This window comes from Typopeltis vanoorti, chromosome 2, assembly GCF_054136105.1.
Source record: "Typopeltis vanoorti isolate ZY-2024b chromosome 2, IOZ_Tvanoo_1.0, whole genome shotgun sequence".
NCBI lineage: Eukaryota > Metazoa > Arthropoda > Arachnida > Uropygi > Thelyphonidae > Typopeltis > Typopeltis vanoorti.
In genome coordinates, this window is record NC_143550.1 from 138,144,330 (window position 1) to 138,164,738 (window position 20,409).

A 20,409-nucleotide genomic window follows, 5' to 3' on the forward strand; every position below is an offset into this window, starting at 1 on the left:
TCTTTCTCTAAATCCAGAGTAAATAAATAATAAGGTGGTACACCTTTTGGCAACTCGTATAAGTAAATATGACCTCTCCATTGCTTCTGCCTTAGTATCACCACTTCTGGGTCTGCCTCCCACTGACGAGACCTCAATAAAGGTTGAAACCAGTCTGGGTAGTGACCCTTCCCTTAATTCATAGCATTATACATGTCTGCAAGGAGATGTGCTTTGCATTATGGGAGATACTGAAACAAGGAGTGATGAGAGCTTGGTCCACCATTACCACGAGTTGCCTCAGTCCCAAGGATACTTCAGGTGCAAACTTGGTTTGCTTACATTGAAAGTATTAAACTAAATTTATTATTTGTTTGCTTACACTTGGATAAAGGATTAAACTAAATTTATTATAAACCACAGATAATCTTAAATCATGAAGGCTCACATCCCTCATATACCACTTTTTGATATATGTGAGTCAGCCATCCTCTTATCCAAGCCAGTATTTTATAATCCAGTCCATATTCTCCAATTAATCCAGCAAATTTCCATGCTGTATTCTGTCAAAAGCCTCAGAAAATCCAGAAGTATCATGGTGTATCCATTTCGCTTGTCTAACTCAATAATAACATTATTATAGAATTTTTGTAATAGATTTCACGATTTGATATGAACACAGATGGATAAGAAAATAACTATTTATTAACTTAAAAGCTAATATTTCGTTGGTATTATATCCAGCATCTTCAGAGCACACAACACAAAGTTTATTACAAATGCAAAACGACCACAATCCGGTGTAACAGTGGGGCTAGTAAAAGTAACTGCAGCGTGCAACACAAGATATGGGTGCCATCTAGGTTTAAAAAAAAAAAAAAAAAAAAATTCAAAATTTTGAAATAGTAGTCCAAATGATAGTCTTAGAAAGTTTGAAAAATGAAATAAAATAAAAGTAATAAATATTAATTTGGTCTTAAGATGACTGTCTCCCAAATCTTTGGTAGATTTATACAGCCATACTTGTTAAGGCTTGGAGTATGTTTTAAGGCTTCTGTTGATTCCAGAACAACCTCTCTGACTTGTAGAAGCTTCTGTGCATTACTTTTGTTTCTTTCCAATTGATCCTGTGTGCAGGGGTATCCAAAGCATGGGCTGCCAGACCCGACTTGCCATAGCGAAAGTGTCGGATATATTTTTTGTGTTCACTAAGACGGATATCCACAGTTCTTCCTGTCTGTCCATAGTAGGCTTGATGGCAAGAACAGGGCACTTCATAGACTCCTGGATGTGATAAAGGAGTGCATTTGTCCTTGGGTGAACGGATGAGAGTTGCTTATTTTACATAAGGTTTAAATACAGTGTGTAGTTGGTGTTTGTTAAGCACCCTAGATATCTTTTCAGATGTGCCTTGAATGTATGGAAATTGTGAATGAGATGGTGATAGTTTTGTTGTAGTCTTCTGTGGTAGATAGAGGGGATTTCTGGGTAGCATTTAGTACGTTATCTATTTTATGGGGATTATAACCGTTGGTTAAGAAGGTGTGTCGTAGGTGAGATAGTTCAGCAGTGAGAGCAATGTCATTGGAACAGATTGCTCTAGCTCTATGGGTTAGTGTTTTTAAGATACCATATTGTTGAGAAGGGTGATTGTTTGTGTAAGTATCTCCCTGTATGTGTGGGTTTTCTATAAACCGAAAATGATAAGGAACCTTCTGGAAGACGTGTGATCAGTGTGTCCAGGAAGGGTAGGTGGTCATTGGCTTCTAGTTCCATTGTAAAGTGGATTTTAGGATGCTGGTATTTAGCTGCACTAAAAATGTATTCAACGTGTCTGGGTCATGTGGCCAAATAGCAAACACATCATCAACATAGCATAGACAGATACTAGGCTTGATGGCTGTGTTGATAGCTAGCTTTTCCAGATGTTCTATGTAGAAGTTTGCTAAGGAGGGGAGAAAGGGGAGAACCTATAGCTGTCCCATCTAATTGTTTGTATATTTTCCCTTTCCATGTAAAATTACCTGCCTGTACTGTGAATTTAAATAGCTGAAATATATCAGTGGGAAATTGTGAATTTAGTAAGTTAAGTGTTTCAATCAGTGGTACATTAGTGAATAATGAGGTGATATCAAAACTCACCATTAGGTCTGAACTATTTAAGGTGTGGTTTTCTAAAATACTTTTTAGGTAGGTAGAATTTTTAACAAAAGAGGAAGAATTGTTTGTGTAAGTGGTTAGTAATTTGGCTAAATGTTTAGCTAGTTTATATGTAGGACTATTTATACTATCTACAATAATATGCAAAAGTGTATCTTGTTTGTGTATTTTAGGATTACCATGTATTCTGGGTGTTTTAACGTGCAAGGGTTTTAGTTTTTTGACAATTTCTTTTGGCCAGGAAGTAACTTTGTTCAATAACTTGTACACCTTATTCTTTTGTGAGTTGGTGGGATCTCGATTTATGATTTGATATATAGACCGGTCTTGGAGCAGTGTATGCATTTTGCTTTCATATTCTGTTGTATCCATTACTACAGTGGCATTACCTTTGTCTGATTTTATTGTAATGTGGTTATAATTGCGTAGTTCTTTTAGAGCTATTATTTCTTTATGTGGGATATTATTTTTGGGAGGCTTAGAATGGATAAGGATATTGGCCACGTCTAACCTAATATTATTGGGTATAGCTGGAGGCAAGTGGTAAATCCCGCATTCAACGGAAGCCATTATTTTTTTGGTTTTAGGTACAATTTTTAGAGTAACGGCAAAATTGTGTCCAAGACTTAATGCACTCGTGGCCTCTTTGGATAAGGTTGTTGATGATAGGTTCACAACACCGCCATCTTGATGAAATTGTGGCCGCTGCGTAGCACTACATTTTGGAGGATTTCAAATTTTTTCTGGTGTCGGTTTTTAACTTCAGCGAATTCTTTATTGGCTGTCGAGTCGGAGATTCTATCCAAGATATTCAAGATTTCATCAAGATGGCGGTGTTGTGAACCTATCATCGACAACCTTATCTGAAGAGGCCACAAGATTAAGTCTTGGACAGAATTTTGCCATTACTCCTAAAATTGTGCCTAAAAACCAAAATAATGGCTTCCGTTGAATGCAGGATTTACCACTTGCCTCCAGCTATACCCAATAATATTAGGTTAGATGTGGCCAATATCCTTATCCATTCTAAGCCTCCCAAAAATAATATCCCACATAAAGAAATAATAGCTCTAAAACAACTATGCAATAATAACCACATCACAATAAAAAAATCAGACAAAGGTAACGCCACTATAGTAATGGATACAACAGAATATGAAAGCAAAATGCATACACTGCTCCAAGACCAGTCTACATATCAAATCATAAATTGAGATCCCACCAACTCACAAAAGAATATGGTGTGCAAGTTGTTGAACAAAGTCACTTCCTGGCCAAAAGAAATTGTCAAAAAACTCAAACCCTTGCACGTTAAAACACCCAGAATATATGGTGCTCCAAAAATTCACAAACAAGGTACACCTTTATGTCCTGTTGTAGATAGTATAAACAGTCCTACATAAAAACTAGCTAAACATTTAACCAAACTACTAGCCACTTGCACAAACAATTCTCCCTCTTTTGTGAAAAATTCTACCCACCTAAAAAGTATTTTAGAAAACCACACCTTAAATAGTTCAAACCTAATGGTGAGTTTTGATATCACCTCATTATTCACTAATGTACCACTGATTGAAACACTTAACTTACTAAATTCACAATTTCCCCAGATATATTTCAGCTATTTAAATTCACAGTACAGGCAGGTTATTTTACTTGGAAAGGGAAATATACAAACAATTAGATGGGACAGCTATGAGTTCGCCCCTTTCTCCCCCCCTTAGCCAATTTCTACATAGAACATCTGGAAAAATTAGCTATCAACATAGCCACTCTCAAACCTAGTCTCTGGCTATGCTATGTTGATGATGTGTTTGCTATTTGGCCACATGACCCAGACACATTGAATACATTTTTTGTGCATCTAAATAGCCAGCACCCTAAAATCCACTTTACAATGGAACTAGAAGCCAATGACTGCCTACCCTTCCTGGACACACTGATCACACATCTTCCAGAAGGTTCCTTATCATTTTCGGTTTATAGAAAACCCACACATACAGGGAGATACTTACACAAACAATCACCCTTCTCAACAATATGGTATCTTAAAAACACTAACCCATAGAGCTAGAGCAATCTGTTCCAATGACATTGCTCTCACTGCTGAACTTTCTCACCTACAACACACCTTTTTAACCAACGGTTATAATCCCCATAAAATAGATAACATACTAAATGCTACCCAGAAATCCCCTCTATCTACCACAGAAGACTACAACAAAACTATCACCATCTCATTCACAATTTCCATACATTCAAGGCACATCTGAAAAGATATCTAGGGTGCTTAACAAACACCAACTACACACTGTATTTAAACCTTATGTAAAATAAGCAACTCTCATCCGTTCACCTAAGGACAAATGCACTCCTTTATCACATCCAGGAGTCTATGAAGTGCCCTGTTCTTGCCATCAAGCCTACTATGGACAGACAGGAAGAACTGTGGATATCCGTCTTAGTGAACACAAAAAATATATCCGACACTTTCGCTATGGCAAGTCGGGTCTGGCAGACCATGCTTTGGATACCCCTGCACACAGGATCAATTGGAAAGAAACAAAAGTAATGCACAGAAGCTTCTACAAGTCAGAGAGGTTGTTCCTGGAATCAACAGAAGCCTTAAAACATACTCCAAACCTTAACAAAATCTTTGGTAGATTTATACAGTCATCTTAAGACCAAATTAATATTTATTACGTTTGTTTTATTTCATTTTTTCAAGCTTCCTAAGACTATCATTTGGACTACTATTTCAAAACTTTGAATTTTTTTTTTTTTTTTAAAACCTAGATGGCACCATATCTTGTGTTGCATGCTGCAATTACTTTTACTACCCCCCACTGTTACACCGGATTGTGGTTGTTTTGCATTTGTAACAAACTTTGTGTTGTGTGCTCTGAAGATGCTGGATATAATACCAGCGAAATATTATCTTTTAAGTTAATAAATAGTTATTTTCTTATCCATCTGCGTTCATATCAAACCGTGAAATCTATTACAAAAATGTCTGACGAACATATAAGCCTATCCACGCGTATTATTATAGAATATGAGAAAGTTGCTCAAACATGACCTTCCCTTAGTAAACCTATGCTGCTCACTGCAAGGTAGAGATTCTCTGTCAAGCCATTTCTGAATCCAAGCCATAACCAGCTTTTCCAAAATCTTCCTCACCACTCCAGAGATACTGATAAGTCGATAATTGAATACATTTAGTCTTGACACCATCCTTGTGCAATGGGATTACTATACAATCTTTCCACTTCTGCATAATCTTCCCTGTTGTCTGACTTAAATTATATAGCCTGGTCAAAGGAATACCCTGTTCAGCTGAACACCCTTTTAGCATCCATGTTAATATCCAATCAGTCCCTATTGCCAAATTCTTATTCAATTTGTGCAACAGCTCTAGTATATCCTTCTCATATGCTTCATCCACCAAAGAGATAACTGAGTGCAATGTTGCTTACACCAGGAAGATAGTTTTTAGCAAAGTGGGCATTCATTAGTTGAATATTCTCTTCTACATCTGTCACCCTCACACCATCTGTATTCAGTATAATTATTCTGTCTGTTCATTTTTTTTTTTACTTGCAGCATAATGATAGAATTCTTTTGTGTTGTCTTTAACTTGTAGACAGTTTCTTGGCTTGCTGCTTATAATTTTCATAACTGATCATCCTTATGTACACAGTATTCCTTCCACATCATCTTTTTCTTATGAAAAGCTTGCTTAATTAAATTACATATCCATTTCACTCCTACCCCATTTATCCTTCAAACTTAACTCTAGGGACACATTCTGATATTACATTATTTAAGTATTTCGAAATACTTCCCATGCACTGTCGATATCTTTCCAATCCAACAACTGATACTATGCTGCAGAATCCAGCATACTCCTCAGTTGATCGTAATTTCCTATTTTGTAGTTCAGCATGAAACCTTTTCTGAATGGAACATTCATAAACTTAGCCACTTCCCAAGTGAGTACTACATGATCACCATCACCAACTGGAGGCAGAATACTTACATCTTTAACTAAAATACCCTCTGACACTATAATGAGATCTAACACTCTTTGGCTTCGAGTTCCTTCTGTTACATATTATTTACGGAAATTATCTCACAACAGCCCAGTAAATTGAGTTTCATTCTTCTCATGAGATTTCATACACAACTCTCTGATGCCTATCAGATAGCCAATCCAATTCACTAACCTGATATCCAAACTCCATTTGCTGCAACTTAAATAGCAGCTTGTCATGTTGCATCCTGTCTAAAATTACTAAAACCATTATATATTTATATACTATTATTATCCTTATATATATCAGTATTGTTATTATATTATCATGATCATTATATACTGTTATTATTTTAATAGAAGTTTAAAATTGTTAAACTACATTATTGTTAACATTTTCCGGGCTGGTTGGCCGAGCGGTTGGCGTATCTGCTCTCAAGCCAAATGGCTGCGGGTTCAAATCCCGCCATGGGCAGGATTTGAACCCGCAGCCTTTTGGCTTGAGATGTTTGTGGTTGTGTGTGAAAATACAAGTTGTGGTGGTCAACGGTAAATGGCTTTGGTGTAGATGATGAAAGTAGAGCAGTTCGTTTTAGTTGGATTGAGTGGTGGAGATGGAGAGTTGTAGACTGGGTGCCCTCCCTCAATGAATCTTTGGACTCCCTGCAGGTGTCATGTAATAATAATAATAATAATTAACATAATTATCTTCCATGTGAAATCTTATTTCTTTTGTACCCAATCGGTTCAGATAATTAAAGTCCCTCATTATGATTACTCATTTCTCACTCATCATCTTTATTTGGTAATGCATTTCTTCATCACTTGCAACCAAATCACTAGGTCTGTAACAATACCCACCATGTATTTGATCTTGTTGGACTCCGCCTTACACCATATGGCTTCAAACTCACTACTGCATAAAAAATTATTACTAATATTGCAGTCTCTAACTGGATTCAAGTCAACTACATTGCCTCCAATTGGGGAATGTGATCATGCAGTCTTGGCTTGGTTAAGCAATACGGATCCCAATACTGAGTCTTGTGGGACTCCACTTCTAACCTTTTGCTTCTTTGATACCACTCTCTCTCATACTCAACTCTCTGATAACTATCAGACAGCCAATCCCCAATCCAATTCATTAACCTAATATCCAAACCCCATGTGCTGCAACTTAAATATCAGCTTATCATGTTGCATCCTGTCTAAAATTACTAAAACAATTATATATTTATATACTGTTAGTATCCTTATATATCATTATTATATTATCATTATTATCATGATCATTATATACTGTTATTATTTTAATAGCAGTTTAAAATTGTTAAATAATACATTATTGTTAACATAATTATCTTCAATGTGAAATCTTATTTCTTTTGCAGCCAACTCTTTTTGGGCCACCAGGGCCACAAGGACCTCCTGGACCCCCTGGAAGTTGCTTGTGTAATATGTCAGCTGTTCAAGGTCTTAACGGACATAACGGAAAAGATGGTAAACCAGGAACAGCTGGTTTGCCTGTATGTATTACTCATTATTCTTTTTTTTTTATTAACTACTAATAAATTCTTGGAAATTATAAAGTTTTATTATTATTATTATGGGTATCTCCATGGAGTCAGTAGACTCATCGCGGGAGACCCAAACTAGCAAAATAATATCTGTCATATCTCTTCTTGAATTCATTTACAGACGAAGAGCTCACAACTAAGTCAGGCAATGAATTCCACTCATTTTTCAGAAGCTTAACTTATTTAATAAAATATATTATTGAACTGTTTTGAGAAATATTGCTCTCTAAATACTAACTGTGTAAGTTGGTTAAAAAGCTTGTTGTGTGTTCTAGAGTTTTCATTACTTTCCAAAGTTTTTAAAATTCTAGATTAAAAATAATTTGTTTATAAATTAAAAGTTTGATTATAAATAGATGAGCTATAAACTGTTTTTGCAGGATTTTATTCATGGATCTATTATGGTATGGTCAGAAACAAAACCTCTACATGTTTTGGTGTAATTAACTAATAGCTTCATCTGGAAGATAAACATATTAGTAAACATACAAAAGTAACCTCACTACACATGTTATCTCATGGCATTGTGAAATGCATTGGTCTTCCACCTTATCTAGATGACAATCTTTTTTCAAGGATATTTTAAGGAATCTGTTATAAGATTGCATTGTACCTTGAAGAGGAACCAGGGCCTTGTTCTTCTGACATTTAGAAGTCTATCATATGTCTTTGTAACCCAGATCTCAGTTCTGCCAATAACCATCTAAAGACTTTATACAACAATGAATGGATCATCTGTTAAATGATCCGTGTGACTGATTAGCATTTTGATACATCCCCAAAAGAATATTGTGGTTATTGAAATGTATCATATTAATAAAATGCCGACTATATATATATATATATATTTTATTATTATTATTTTTTTTTTGTATATTTTCTATTATGTTTATCTTCCCTATGAAGCTGTTAGTTAATTACAGTAAAACATATCAATGTTTTCTTTCTTACCATAATAAATCTATGAGTAAGAGCCCATAAATATAGTTTGTTTAATCTGCTGTCCTTATAGTTCCATTTTCAAATAAGTAGCTAGTGTTACAGTATAATTTCAGTAAGAGATGCTCTATAGCAATTTCTTCTGGGACTACTCTGAAATTTGTATAATTTAACTATGTTTTGATATTTCTCTCCACAAACACTTTATTTAATTTTTGCCTTATGAAATTCTAATCTTAATAGTGGGATGTGATTTTTCTTGTGGGGTGTAAGAGAATTTTATTAGTAAATAATTTTTTTTTATCTTAGCACAGTTTCAGATAGCTTAGAATATGATATATTAAAAATTCTATTACATAATTCATTTAACCTCAATATAATAATATGCATAATATGTATTTTGACACATACTGTATATACTCACCATGTGAGTATACATAAAATCAGCCACTGTGTCACCAAGATAGACACAGTGGCTGAGAAATCTGCCAAGAAATCCTATCCTAATTTTCCTCCAACTTAATTTTACCTGTAAAAAATATTAAAGTTCTGTATGTTGTGCCAACTAACTCACAATTTTGTACTTAAGGGTGGTTGAAATCTCATTTCCAGTGATCAACCCTTCAACAATAGTGCGGATCCTATTGTTGAAGGGTGAGTGGATATGGTGACCAATGAGCTACTGAGTTATATATTTTGTTCAAATAGGCTAAAGCCAGAAAAGTTTGAGAAATACTGTCCTAGATCCTAGAGTATAGGTCCATCAATGTGTACAGTACACAACTTATCATCTTTTCATCCCAAAATTAGTGGATGACAAACAATATTAAATAGGAATTGCATGTGAAAAAGAGGCTATCGAAGAGATATAAGGAGACAGGTGAAGAGAGGATGCGTGAAGAATATAAGACACAGGCCAGAAGAGTGACTAGTGTGGTAAGGAAAGCGAAACTGGAATATGAGAGGAGATTGGCCTAAGATCCAAAGAAAATCCTAGGGAATTTTTTAGCTATGTGGCCAGTAGGAGGAGAAATGACTGTGGAAGAATGACATTGTGGGATAAAAATGGGAATAGAGTGACTGATGACAGGACATAGTGGAATTGTTCAATGAACACTTTATTTAAGTATTTCATCTGGAGGAGTCAATTTGAATACTAGAGGGATAGGGCAGGTTCGAGGTTTAGAGGTGCAGGAGGAGAGTGTGTTTCAGATACTGAGAACTCTGGATGTCAATAAAGCTTTTGGACTGGATGGCATTTCACCATGAGTTTTGAGAGAATGTGCTAGGGAACTGACAGTGCCTTTAACCTGGCTTTTCAATGAAAGTCTGGCTTCGGCAAGTGCCCAGGGAATGGAAGGAAGGTAAGATAGTGCCATTGCATAAGGGTGGTAACAGACTGGAAGTGTCTAATTATAGACCAGTCTGTGTGTCATCAGTAGTTGTTAAGATCTTGGAGAAAGTAGTGAGGGACTGTATACAACCTTCGGCAGATGAGGGTAATGTTATCTGTGAGAGTCAACATGGATTTGTGAAAGGGCGCTCTTGTTTTAGCAATATGCTACTATTATAATAAAGTTACAAGAACATTAGATGGGGGAAAGGCATATACTGCAATTTTCTTAGACTTAGCAAAGACATTTGACAGGGTGCCACATGATAAACTGATATTTAAGTTGCAGCACATGGGTCTGGATGTCAGATTGGTCAACTGGATTCAGGATTGGCTGTCCAATAGGTATCAGAGAGTTGTGTATGGTGGAGCAATATCAAAGAGGCAGAAGGTTACAAGTGGGATTCCACAGGGCTCAGTACTGGGAACTATATTGTTTAACCTTTATATCAATGACATTGCCAGTGGATTGCAAGGGGATATTCAGTTGTTTACAGATGATGCAAAGCTGGGAAGGATTATTAGTAATAATGCAGATGTGGTAGCCCTGTAAGAGGATTTGAATAAGCTAGATAGATGGGCAAATTAATGGGGGTGTCAGTTTAATGCAGCAAAATGTAAGGTCTTGAGGTTTTTGAAACATCGATGGGATGCTGCATACTCTATGGGAGGAGTTATACTGGAAGAAGTTGGGGAGACAAGAGATCTGGGGTTGATGATTGATAGAAACCTGAAGTTTAGGGGACATATTGCAAAGGTGGTGAAGGTAACACAGAGGATTGCTGCAATTATGAGAAGAACACTGACCTGCAGAGATAAGAGGGTTATCATTCCATTGTATAAGTCTCTGATCAGACCACACTTGGATTATTGTTCTCAGATTTGGTCCCCAGGATTTGAAGGGTATAAATTAACTGTGGAAAAAATACAAAGACGGATGACAAAGATGGTCTCAGAACTGTACAAGGATAGTTATGAGAATCGGCTGAGGGAATGTGGACTGCAGAGTTTGGCAGATAGAAGAAGGAGAGGTGATATGATTGAGACTTTTAAACTGTTGAGAGGTGGTTACAGGGTCGACACTGGGGAGTTCTTTCACTTGGTTGAACAGCGGGAAGGAGTGATGACAAGAGGCCATCCCTGGAAGTTACGAAAGGAAACTGTGAGCAAGAGGGTGAGGAGTGGTTTCTTTGCATGGAGGGTGATTGAGCCGTGGAATGCATTACCTGATAGAGTGGTGAGGGCGAGAACTGTCAGTGAGTTTAAGGAGTGGTATGATAGACTTTGTGTTTCTTAGGGGGGAACCTCCCCTCGATGAGTCTTGACAGACTTTATGTTCTTAGGAAGGACCTCCCACGATGAGTCTTTTGACTCCATGGAGGCCTGAATAATAATAATAATAATAATAATAATAAATGCATAACTTTACACTTTTCCACATCAAATTTACCACATATGAGGGAGGACTGAAAAGTTCTGATAAACACCTAGAACAAAAATGATATTAAAGCAATTGATATAATAACAAGAAAGAACATATTTTAAAAACCTTTAACCTCCATGTTTCATCAAGTTGTAATACTTTGTAATTTGTAATTGTAACAATAATAATTCCTTCATGGTAATTATCACAACTTTTCAGCACACCCTCATGCTTGTCATATACTGTCAGCTTATTTAAATCATCCTCCAAGAGTCTCCATTTCACTTTAATTAACTAATACCCTACCTAATTTTGCATCATCAAAAATAAGTGAATATTTCCCTGTAAATCATTTCCTACATCATTTATGCCAAAATTAAACAGCAATCGTCCAAGCACAGAGCCTTGAGATACATTACTAGTCACCTGCTTTCTCCTGCTACTTCTCCATATTGGTATCCTTTGCTCTTTGGTATCTGTCCATCAGCCATCATCATATCCATCCCCATTTGTTCGAGTTTGTCCAACAGAGTTCCATGTGCTATCCTATTGTGTGTTCAATGCAATGTCATCTGAGCAAATTAATTTTGCTCTGTGGATGGGGGGGGGGAGTGATGTGACTGTTGATGGACATATTTACCTGTGTGTGTGTGGGGGGGGTTCTGTATGCTGTGAAGGTCACAGATCCATTTGGTTATCTTGTGACTAGGGTGTCTAGTAAGTGGAGACTGTTGTTACTTTCTATTTCTGTTATGAATTGGATTCTTGGATGTTGACTGTTCAAATGGGATAGGAAAGTGTGTAAGGTGTTCTGGTCATATGGCTAAATTGCCAACATCACATATCCCCCCCCCCATTCAAACATAAATTACAGCAAATCCATCACCATCCCCTATATTCCTGGCATCTCAGAAAAAGTTGGTGAAGCTCTTAAAAAGCACAATCTTGTGACCACTTATAAGCTGCTCAAAAAGCTAGTAACTCTTTGCTTCTCCAAAGACCAGCTACAACCTCTGGATTTACTGAGTGTATAAGGTACCCTGCAGCTACAACCATTCATACTATGGACAGACAGGTAGAACAGCCAACATCCGCATATCAGATAAACCAGGATTACATCTGTTTCCACCACTACAGCTGCTCAGGATTAGCAGACCATGCCCTGCATACTTGGCACAGGATCAGTTGGAAAAAAAAGCCACTTACTTCACTGAAGCAAATTTAAATTCGAGAGGCTTTTCCTCAAATCTGCTGCAGTGCTTACCAACTATCTCAACCTAAACAAATATGATTGTATCAAATTGCCTCTCAAATGGGAAGCCCTTATCAGCAGACAGTAAGCCCAATACCAGGCTGACTGTATTCCCTGTATCTCTCCTGTTCCATTTTTTGTTACTGAAGTGTGTCTACATGCACATGTTTAATACCAGTGTATTAATCCCTGAAGATGTCGATTTAACTTTGGAAAAATATAGGAATTAATAATTAAATACTTTTAGTTTATTATCTATTCTATGTTGTTAATTTTCTTAAAAAACAAGATGCTGGAGAATATAAGCCTGAAAGGATTGAATAGTACTATGGCAGTACATTATACCCAATGAGTATCTCAGGAGTGGTGGTGGTAAAAGTATTAGAAAAATTGGTCAAAGATATAGTACATAAATGGATGAATAAGAATCTGATATTCAATAGAGAGCAGCATGGTTGAAGGGTAGACCATGCTTCAGTAATTTACTCACCTGAACCATGCTGCTCTCTATTGAATTTCATTTATCCAACCATTGAATTGGATAAATGAAATGCTATAAGGATACTGCTGGATTTTGCAAAAGTGTCTCTGTAACTCTCCTGTTCCATCTTTGTTACTGAAGTGTGCCTACATGCACATGTTTAAACCAAATGCATTAATCCCTGGAGATGCTGATTTAACTTCAGTGAAATATAGGAAGTTATAATTAAATATAATTAAATATTTTAGTTATTATCTTGTTTACGTTGTTAATTTCCTTAAACAACACAATGCTAATTTATGCAATGGAACCATTTTTTCCTCCTTACACTCCCTTGGAACTTTACCAGAACTGACAGTTAAATTAAACAGCCTACAGTGTGCAAAGGATTGTCATTCTCATAATACATGAGATGATGCCTTCTAATCCAATGGCTGTATTGCATTGAGATTCTACAGTATCCTGAGTGCTTCCATTTCATCAACCTGTATTCCTACATCAGTTCCTGTCAGAGCAGTGTCTTCACTTGGATGATAGACCTTTGCAAAGTAGTCACTTATTAACTCAACAGTTTTGTTCTGCTTCCATTGCCTTGCTGCCATTAGCACTCATTAAAGATTAAAGTTATCCTTCCATATGTATAGAAAGGCTTGGGTGTCATTGATGATTCATATTAAATAAATTATAAATTATCCTTCCATAATCATTCTTCCTTTTACTTGCTACATAGCTAATTTCTTCTCATAGTTTGATTTTTCCTTACTTACCGTACTAGTCATCTTTTATATTTCTGCCTCTGGCTTGTATTGCTTGTGAGCTTGCTGATCACCCTTCTCCTACACAACATTTTATTTATTTTTTATTTTTTATTTTGCAGCTCCTACTCAATAAAATTCATCCATGTAATTCTCACTTTACCCTCTTGACCTTGGTTATACAGTCTTATATTGCTTTCTTTGGACACTCCCTGACCAGCTCCCATCCACTGCTAACATCCTTTACTGGCAAATTTTTATGCCATGTAATTCCACACATTCTCTTTCTTAGCTGAAATTCTACCTTTGACAGTCTCCCAAGTCAAGACTGCATGACCACTTCTCCCATTGGAAGTAATGTAACTACCTTGGTTATGGACATTTCTTCTGATCCTATTACAAGATCCAGCACTCTCAATCTCCAAGTACCCTCTATCACACACTATTTCCAGTAATTATCTCTTAGTAGGTGATGAGAAAAAAAAAAATGATGAGTTAGTTGCAATGAGTGAGATTGCACGGTTGCGTGGAGTGATACATAGGGGAAGCGGCAGGTGGAGCGTTTGCAAAATTGTTTACCAAGCGCATCAGCTAATAAAAGGCAAAAGTATGATAAGAAAAATAAGAGTATGATCATCAGTGTAAGAAAAATGAAGGAGCGAGTGTTGTATGGAGATTCTTTAGTAAGAGGTGTAATAGATGAGAGTGTTTTAAAATCATATTTACCAGGTGTGAAAATTAAGGATGTAAGTATCAGAGCGCAAAGGCAGAGGGTGAAAGAAATGATAGTAGTGGCAGGAATGAATGACTTAAATGGAGATAAAATGGCTATGAGAGAGGACTTGAAGGAATTACTAGAGGTAGCAAAAGAAAAGAGTGAGAGAGTTAGGATAGTGAGTCTGTTACCACGATATGACAGAGAAGAGATGAGGAGGGCCAAAATTGCAAATGAATCTATGCGCAGGTTATGCAGGAGGAGTGGTGTGGAGTTTGTGGACATGTGGAGTGAGTTTGATGGGCAAAAGGATTTATATAAGATGGATGGTTTGCATTTGAATGGAGTTGGTGTGTGGAGACTTGAAAAAGTGTTGTTTGAATGAAGTGGAAGTGAAAGTGCAGAATCAGGGAAACTAGAGTTATTAAGGGGGGGGTAGATATGCAGACTTTAGGGAGGCAGTTGAGTGTATGAATGTGTATAATATGCCCGAGCAAGTACGAAGGACAACAAATCAGAATGGGATAATTAGTATAAGAGATCAAAATAGGGGTGGGACTAACGGGTTTCTGCATTTCATGTATACTAATGCCAGGAGTATTAGGAACAAGAAGGAAGAATTTTTGGCCTTGGTTGGCTCTTCCAGGCCACAGGTTATTGGCATTAGTGAAACATGGCTGACAGAAGATGATATAGCTAGTGGGATTGAATGTGAGAAATATAGTGTGTTCAGGAGGGACAGGGAGAATAAAATGGGGAGAGGAGTGTTATTGATGATAACTGATGAACTGCAGCCAAGGAGAATATAAGTTGAACTGCTGGATAGAGAAAAGAGCACATTTGAGGCTATTTGGTGTGAGATTGAGGCTAGCAGAACAAAATATACAATTGGGTGCTGCTATAAACCAGGAATAGATGGTGGAGATAGTATGCATAAGCAAATAGAAGCAATGAGTGGAAGGAGGGTAATTATTATGGGGGATTTCAACTATGGTAACATTGATTGGAAGGAGGAGAGGACACATGGGAGGAAGGAATTAGATTTTATGCAATTATTAAGGGATAACTATCTGCGACAGCATGTAATGGAAAATACTAGGGGTCAGAGAGTGCTTGACCTAGTAATTGCATCTGAGAATTTGGCTGTGACGAATATCACCACGTTACCACCAATTGGGAGGGTGATCATAGGATCTTGACTTGGGAGGTGGCTAAATGTGTGGAATTTTCAATTAAGACAGGGTATATGTGGAATTACTGGGCTTGTAAGTATGACAAGCTTAGGAGTTTGCTTGGTTCAGTGCCATGGCATGTAAAACTGCAAGGGCTGGATGTTGATAGTGCATGGGAGGTGGTTAAGGAGTGTTTGCAGGAGGCAATGGCTGACTGTATACCTAAAGTCCGAATAGTAAATCAAGTAGGAGTTAAATGGATGAATAACACCATTAAACTTGAATTGCAAAAAATGAAACAACTGTGGAGGGAATTTAAGGAGAAAGGTGACCTGCAGGCACATGAACGGTATAAAGCGCAGGCCAGAAGGGTAACGAGTGTGGTAAGAAAAGCGAATTATGAAAGAAAATTAGCTATGCAGGCTAAAGAGAATCCCAAACAGTTTTTTTGATATGTTGCGAGTAAAAGAAAAAATGTATACGGCAGAATGATTTTAAAGAATACCGATAGTAGGGAGGTAACCGAATCAGTTGATATAGTGGAATTACTGAGTGAGCACTTTGCAAGAGTATATCATCCAGATGGTGACATTGCAGGAATGAAGGAACCAACAGCTTATATGGGAATGGTGGTGAATGAAGTGGAGGTGAATAGTCTATTACAAAACCTCAATGTCAATATATCTGTGGGATTGGATGGTATACCAGCTCGTATCACACGTGAAGTGGCTAAAGAATTGTCAGTGCCCTTGACCATTTTGTTTAATTTGAGTCTTGGATCTGGGTTAGTCTCGAGGGGGTGGAAAGAGAGGAAAATAGTTCCACTGCATAAAGGAGGTGCCAAGACTGCTGTTGTAAATTACCGACCAATCAGCATATCAGGAATCGTTGTCAAGGTCTTGGAGAAAATAGTCAAAAGGAGAATACGGGAAGATGGATAGATGAAAATGGGATATTGTATGGGGGACAGCATGGTTTTGTGAAAGGTAGATCATGCCTCAGTAACTTGCTCGCGTTTTATAACACTGATGGCTGAACTGGATAAGGGTAATGGGTTTACAGTGATCCTACTGGACCTTGCTAAGGCCTTTGACAGGATACCACATGGAATTCTAATCAGTAAACTGCAGCATATGGGTATGGATATAGGATTGGTGAGATGGATAGAAGGGTGGTTGATGGAGAGATATCAGAGAGTGGTTTATTCAGGAGTAGAGTCCAAAAGACGGCCTATGACTAGTGGTGTGCTGCAGGGTTCTGTTCTTGGACCACTACTGTTTAATTTGTTCATTAACGATATAGGAAAGGATCTGAGAGGAACTGTTCATTTATTTGCTGATGACACAAAGTTGGGTAGAGCAATAGTGAATGCACAGGATGTCGAAATTTTGCAGGATGATTTGGATAGGTTGGAGGGCTGGGCTAAGGAGAATGGATGTCAATTTAATGTGGCAAAATGTAAGGTTATGCATTCTGGGGTGAAAAGATTAGCAGCAGTATACCACATTGGTGGAACTGTACATCAGGAGATTGACGAGGCCAGGGATTTGGGAGTGTTGGTGGATAGGGAGTTGAAGTTTAGGGGGCACATCATCCCAAAAGTGGCTAAATCAGCTCATCAAATCACTTGGTTGCTGAAAAATACTTTGACGAGCAGAGACAAACAGGTTCCTCTGTATTGAGCCTTGATAAGACCTCACCTAGACTACTATGCCCAGATTTGGGCATCTGAGTTTCTTCTTGATGGGGAAGAGGTGGAGAGGATCCAGAGACGAGTGACGAAGATGAGAACAGGTTGAAGATTTGTGGGTTGCAGAAATTGGTTGATAGACAGAAAAGGGGTGATATGATTGACGCATTCAAATTACTGAAGGGTTTCTATAAGATTAATTCATCCTGATTTCCTGTTGAAGTCATACAAGAAAGCTTGACAGTGGTTGGCTTGCTTCTTCTGTGACATCTTGAAGACTGGTAGACTGAAAGAGTTTAAGAGGACAGAAATTATCCCCATCTTAAAACCAGGGTAAACCAACAACAAACCAGAAAATTACCAACCAATCACCCTACTTAGTGCCTGTTATAAGCTAGAAAGGCTCATGCTCAGTATAATTTCCCCTAAGATAATAGAACAAGTCCCAGTGGAACAGGTCAGATTCAGACATAAATGATCAGGTTCTGATCATTTATCAGGCTGTGATCAGGTTCTGTCACTCACCACACATAAACATAGAGGCAGACTACCAACAATGTCTGAAAACAGCTGTAGCTTTTGTAGACCTTACTGCAGCTTATAATACAGTCTGGAGGCAAGGTGCAATCTGTAAGCTACTCTGTGCAGTCCCATGCAGAACAATAGCTAAACTAATTGAAAACATGCTAAGTAACTGCCTGTTCCAAGTGTTTATGAACGAGAACAAAAATAAACAAAGAACACTGGATAATGGATTATCACAAAAGTCAGTTCTGGCTCCTCTCCTTTTTAACTTATACATCGCAGATTTGCCTACTACAGCCTCCAAGAAGTTTTGTTATGCTGATGGCATTGCTCTAGCCACCAGACACACCATCTATACCAAAATGGAAGATATACTAACAAATGACCTTGCAGTCCTAGATGCATACTTCTGCAAATGGAGATTATGTCCAAATCATAGCAAAACAAAAGTTTCATGCTCCCGCATGAACAATAACCAGGCTAAAAAAGAACTGATTGTCTACTTCAACCACAAACTGCTACACTACAACAGATTTCGAAAATATCTGGACGTCACTTTGAATAGAACTCTATCTTTTAAACCGCATCTCATTAACACAGCATCCAAACTAAAAACACGAAACAATATACTGCAAAAACTTTGTGGAACAATTTGGGGTGCCTCAGCAGCAATGCTTCACTGCACTGCTCTTGGTCTGGTTTACTCTGCAGCCAAATACTGCTCACCTGTATGGCTGAATAGCACCCATGTGTAGCGCTCATTTCTGGAACTGTGAAATCAACTCCATCCTACTGGATCCCAGTGCTAAGTAACATCCCACCTCCACACCACTGCAGATTCAACTTTTTTCTACACAAATACAACAAAATCACAGAAATCCAAGATTTCCCAACCCACGAAGACATCCTGCCCCCTAGAAATAAATAGGCTAAAGTCAAGGCACCCTCCAATCCTAACAGCAAAAAATCTTGTGGAGACAAGTTTTAACACGAAGGAGAAGTGGAAAGAGACCTGGCATAATACTCCAACAGGGAACTTCCATGAATTAGTGGACTCAACACAGATGCCTTTGGGTTTTGACTACCTTGGAAAACTTGGTCTACCCTTAACAGAATCCATATCCATCATGGCAGATGTGCAACCACCTTTTCAAATGGGGCATGATTTCCTCACCCAGGTGTGACTGTGGATCATCCCACCAGACAATTAGATCACAGTAGAATGTGCCTAATGTGCATACAATGGAAACCTGTCGGACTTCATCCATGCTACACCAAGTGCAGTTGATTGGATAATCAACCTAGACATACAGTTGAGTGTCTCTTTTATGATTGTTTTATATCTTGTTTAAGTATTTTGTCTATTTTACACTAAATGATTATATGTATTAAAGATTATTGTAATGTAACTTTTCATATGTGAGCCATTCCATTGTATAAGACCATGATCAGACCACACTTGGACTATTGTTCTCAGATTTGGTCCCTAGGATGTGAAGGGTATAAATTAACTGTGGAAAGGGTACAAAGGTGGATAACAAAGATGGTTTCAGGACTGTACAATGATAGTTATGAGGATCGGCTGAGGGAATGTGGACTGCAGAGTTTGGTGGATAGAAGAAGGAAAGGTGATATGATTGAGACTTTTAAACTGTTGAGAGGTGGTTACAGGGTTGACACTGGGGAGTTCTTTCACTTGGTTGAACAGCGGGAAGGAGTGATGACAAGAGGTCATCCCTGGAAGTTACGAAAGGAAACTGTGAGCAAAAGGGTGAGGAGTGATTTCTTTGCATGGAGGGTGGTTGAACCATGGAATGCATTGCCTGATGGAATGGTGAGAGCAAGAACGGTCAATGAGTTTAAGGAGTGGTATGATAGACTTTGTGTTTCTTAGGGGGACCTCCCCTCGATGAGTCTTGATAGACTTTGTTTCTTAGGAAGGACCTCCCACGATGAGTCTTTTGACTCCATGGAGGTCTGAATAATAATAATAATATGCTAAATAAATAAATTTGTAATGAACATCTACAGCATCATTAATATCAATATATTTTTTAAGTTGGAAAGAACTATAATAGTAGAGCAGATATGATCTTACAGAAGGATCTGAATAGACAGAGTGAGTGGATCTGTGTTGCAAGGGCATGAGATTTGAAATTTGGTAGCCAAGGATGAGATACAAGGGTGAGAAAATTTTGAAAGATGAGAGATTTGGGACTGATGGCAGATAGGGACCTGAAGTTTAGGGCTGACATTTGTAAAATGTTAAAGACATCACAACAGATTATGTTATTGATCCATTGTGTCTTTATCAG

General features: G+C 37.6%; 1 protein-coding gene across 1 annotated transcript in view; it reads left to right on the forward strand.

Annotated features, from left to right (window-relative positions):
* The window catches only part of Mp (collagen XV/XVIII-type protein multiplexin), a 339,834-nt gene that overhangs the window by 146,150 nt on the left and 173,275 nt on the right, over positions 1 to 20,409 (forward strand). The window contains exon 7 of the mRNA XM_090402408.1: positions 7,564 to 7,698. Coding sequence (XP_090258534.1) covers positions 7,564 to 7,698 — 135 coding nt within the window. The remainder of the gene's footprint in view (positions 1 to 7,563; positions 7,699 to 20,409) is intronic.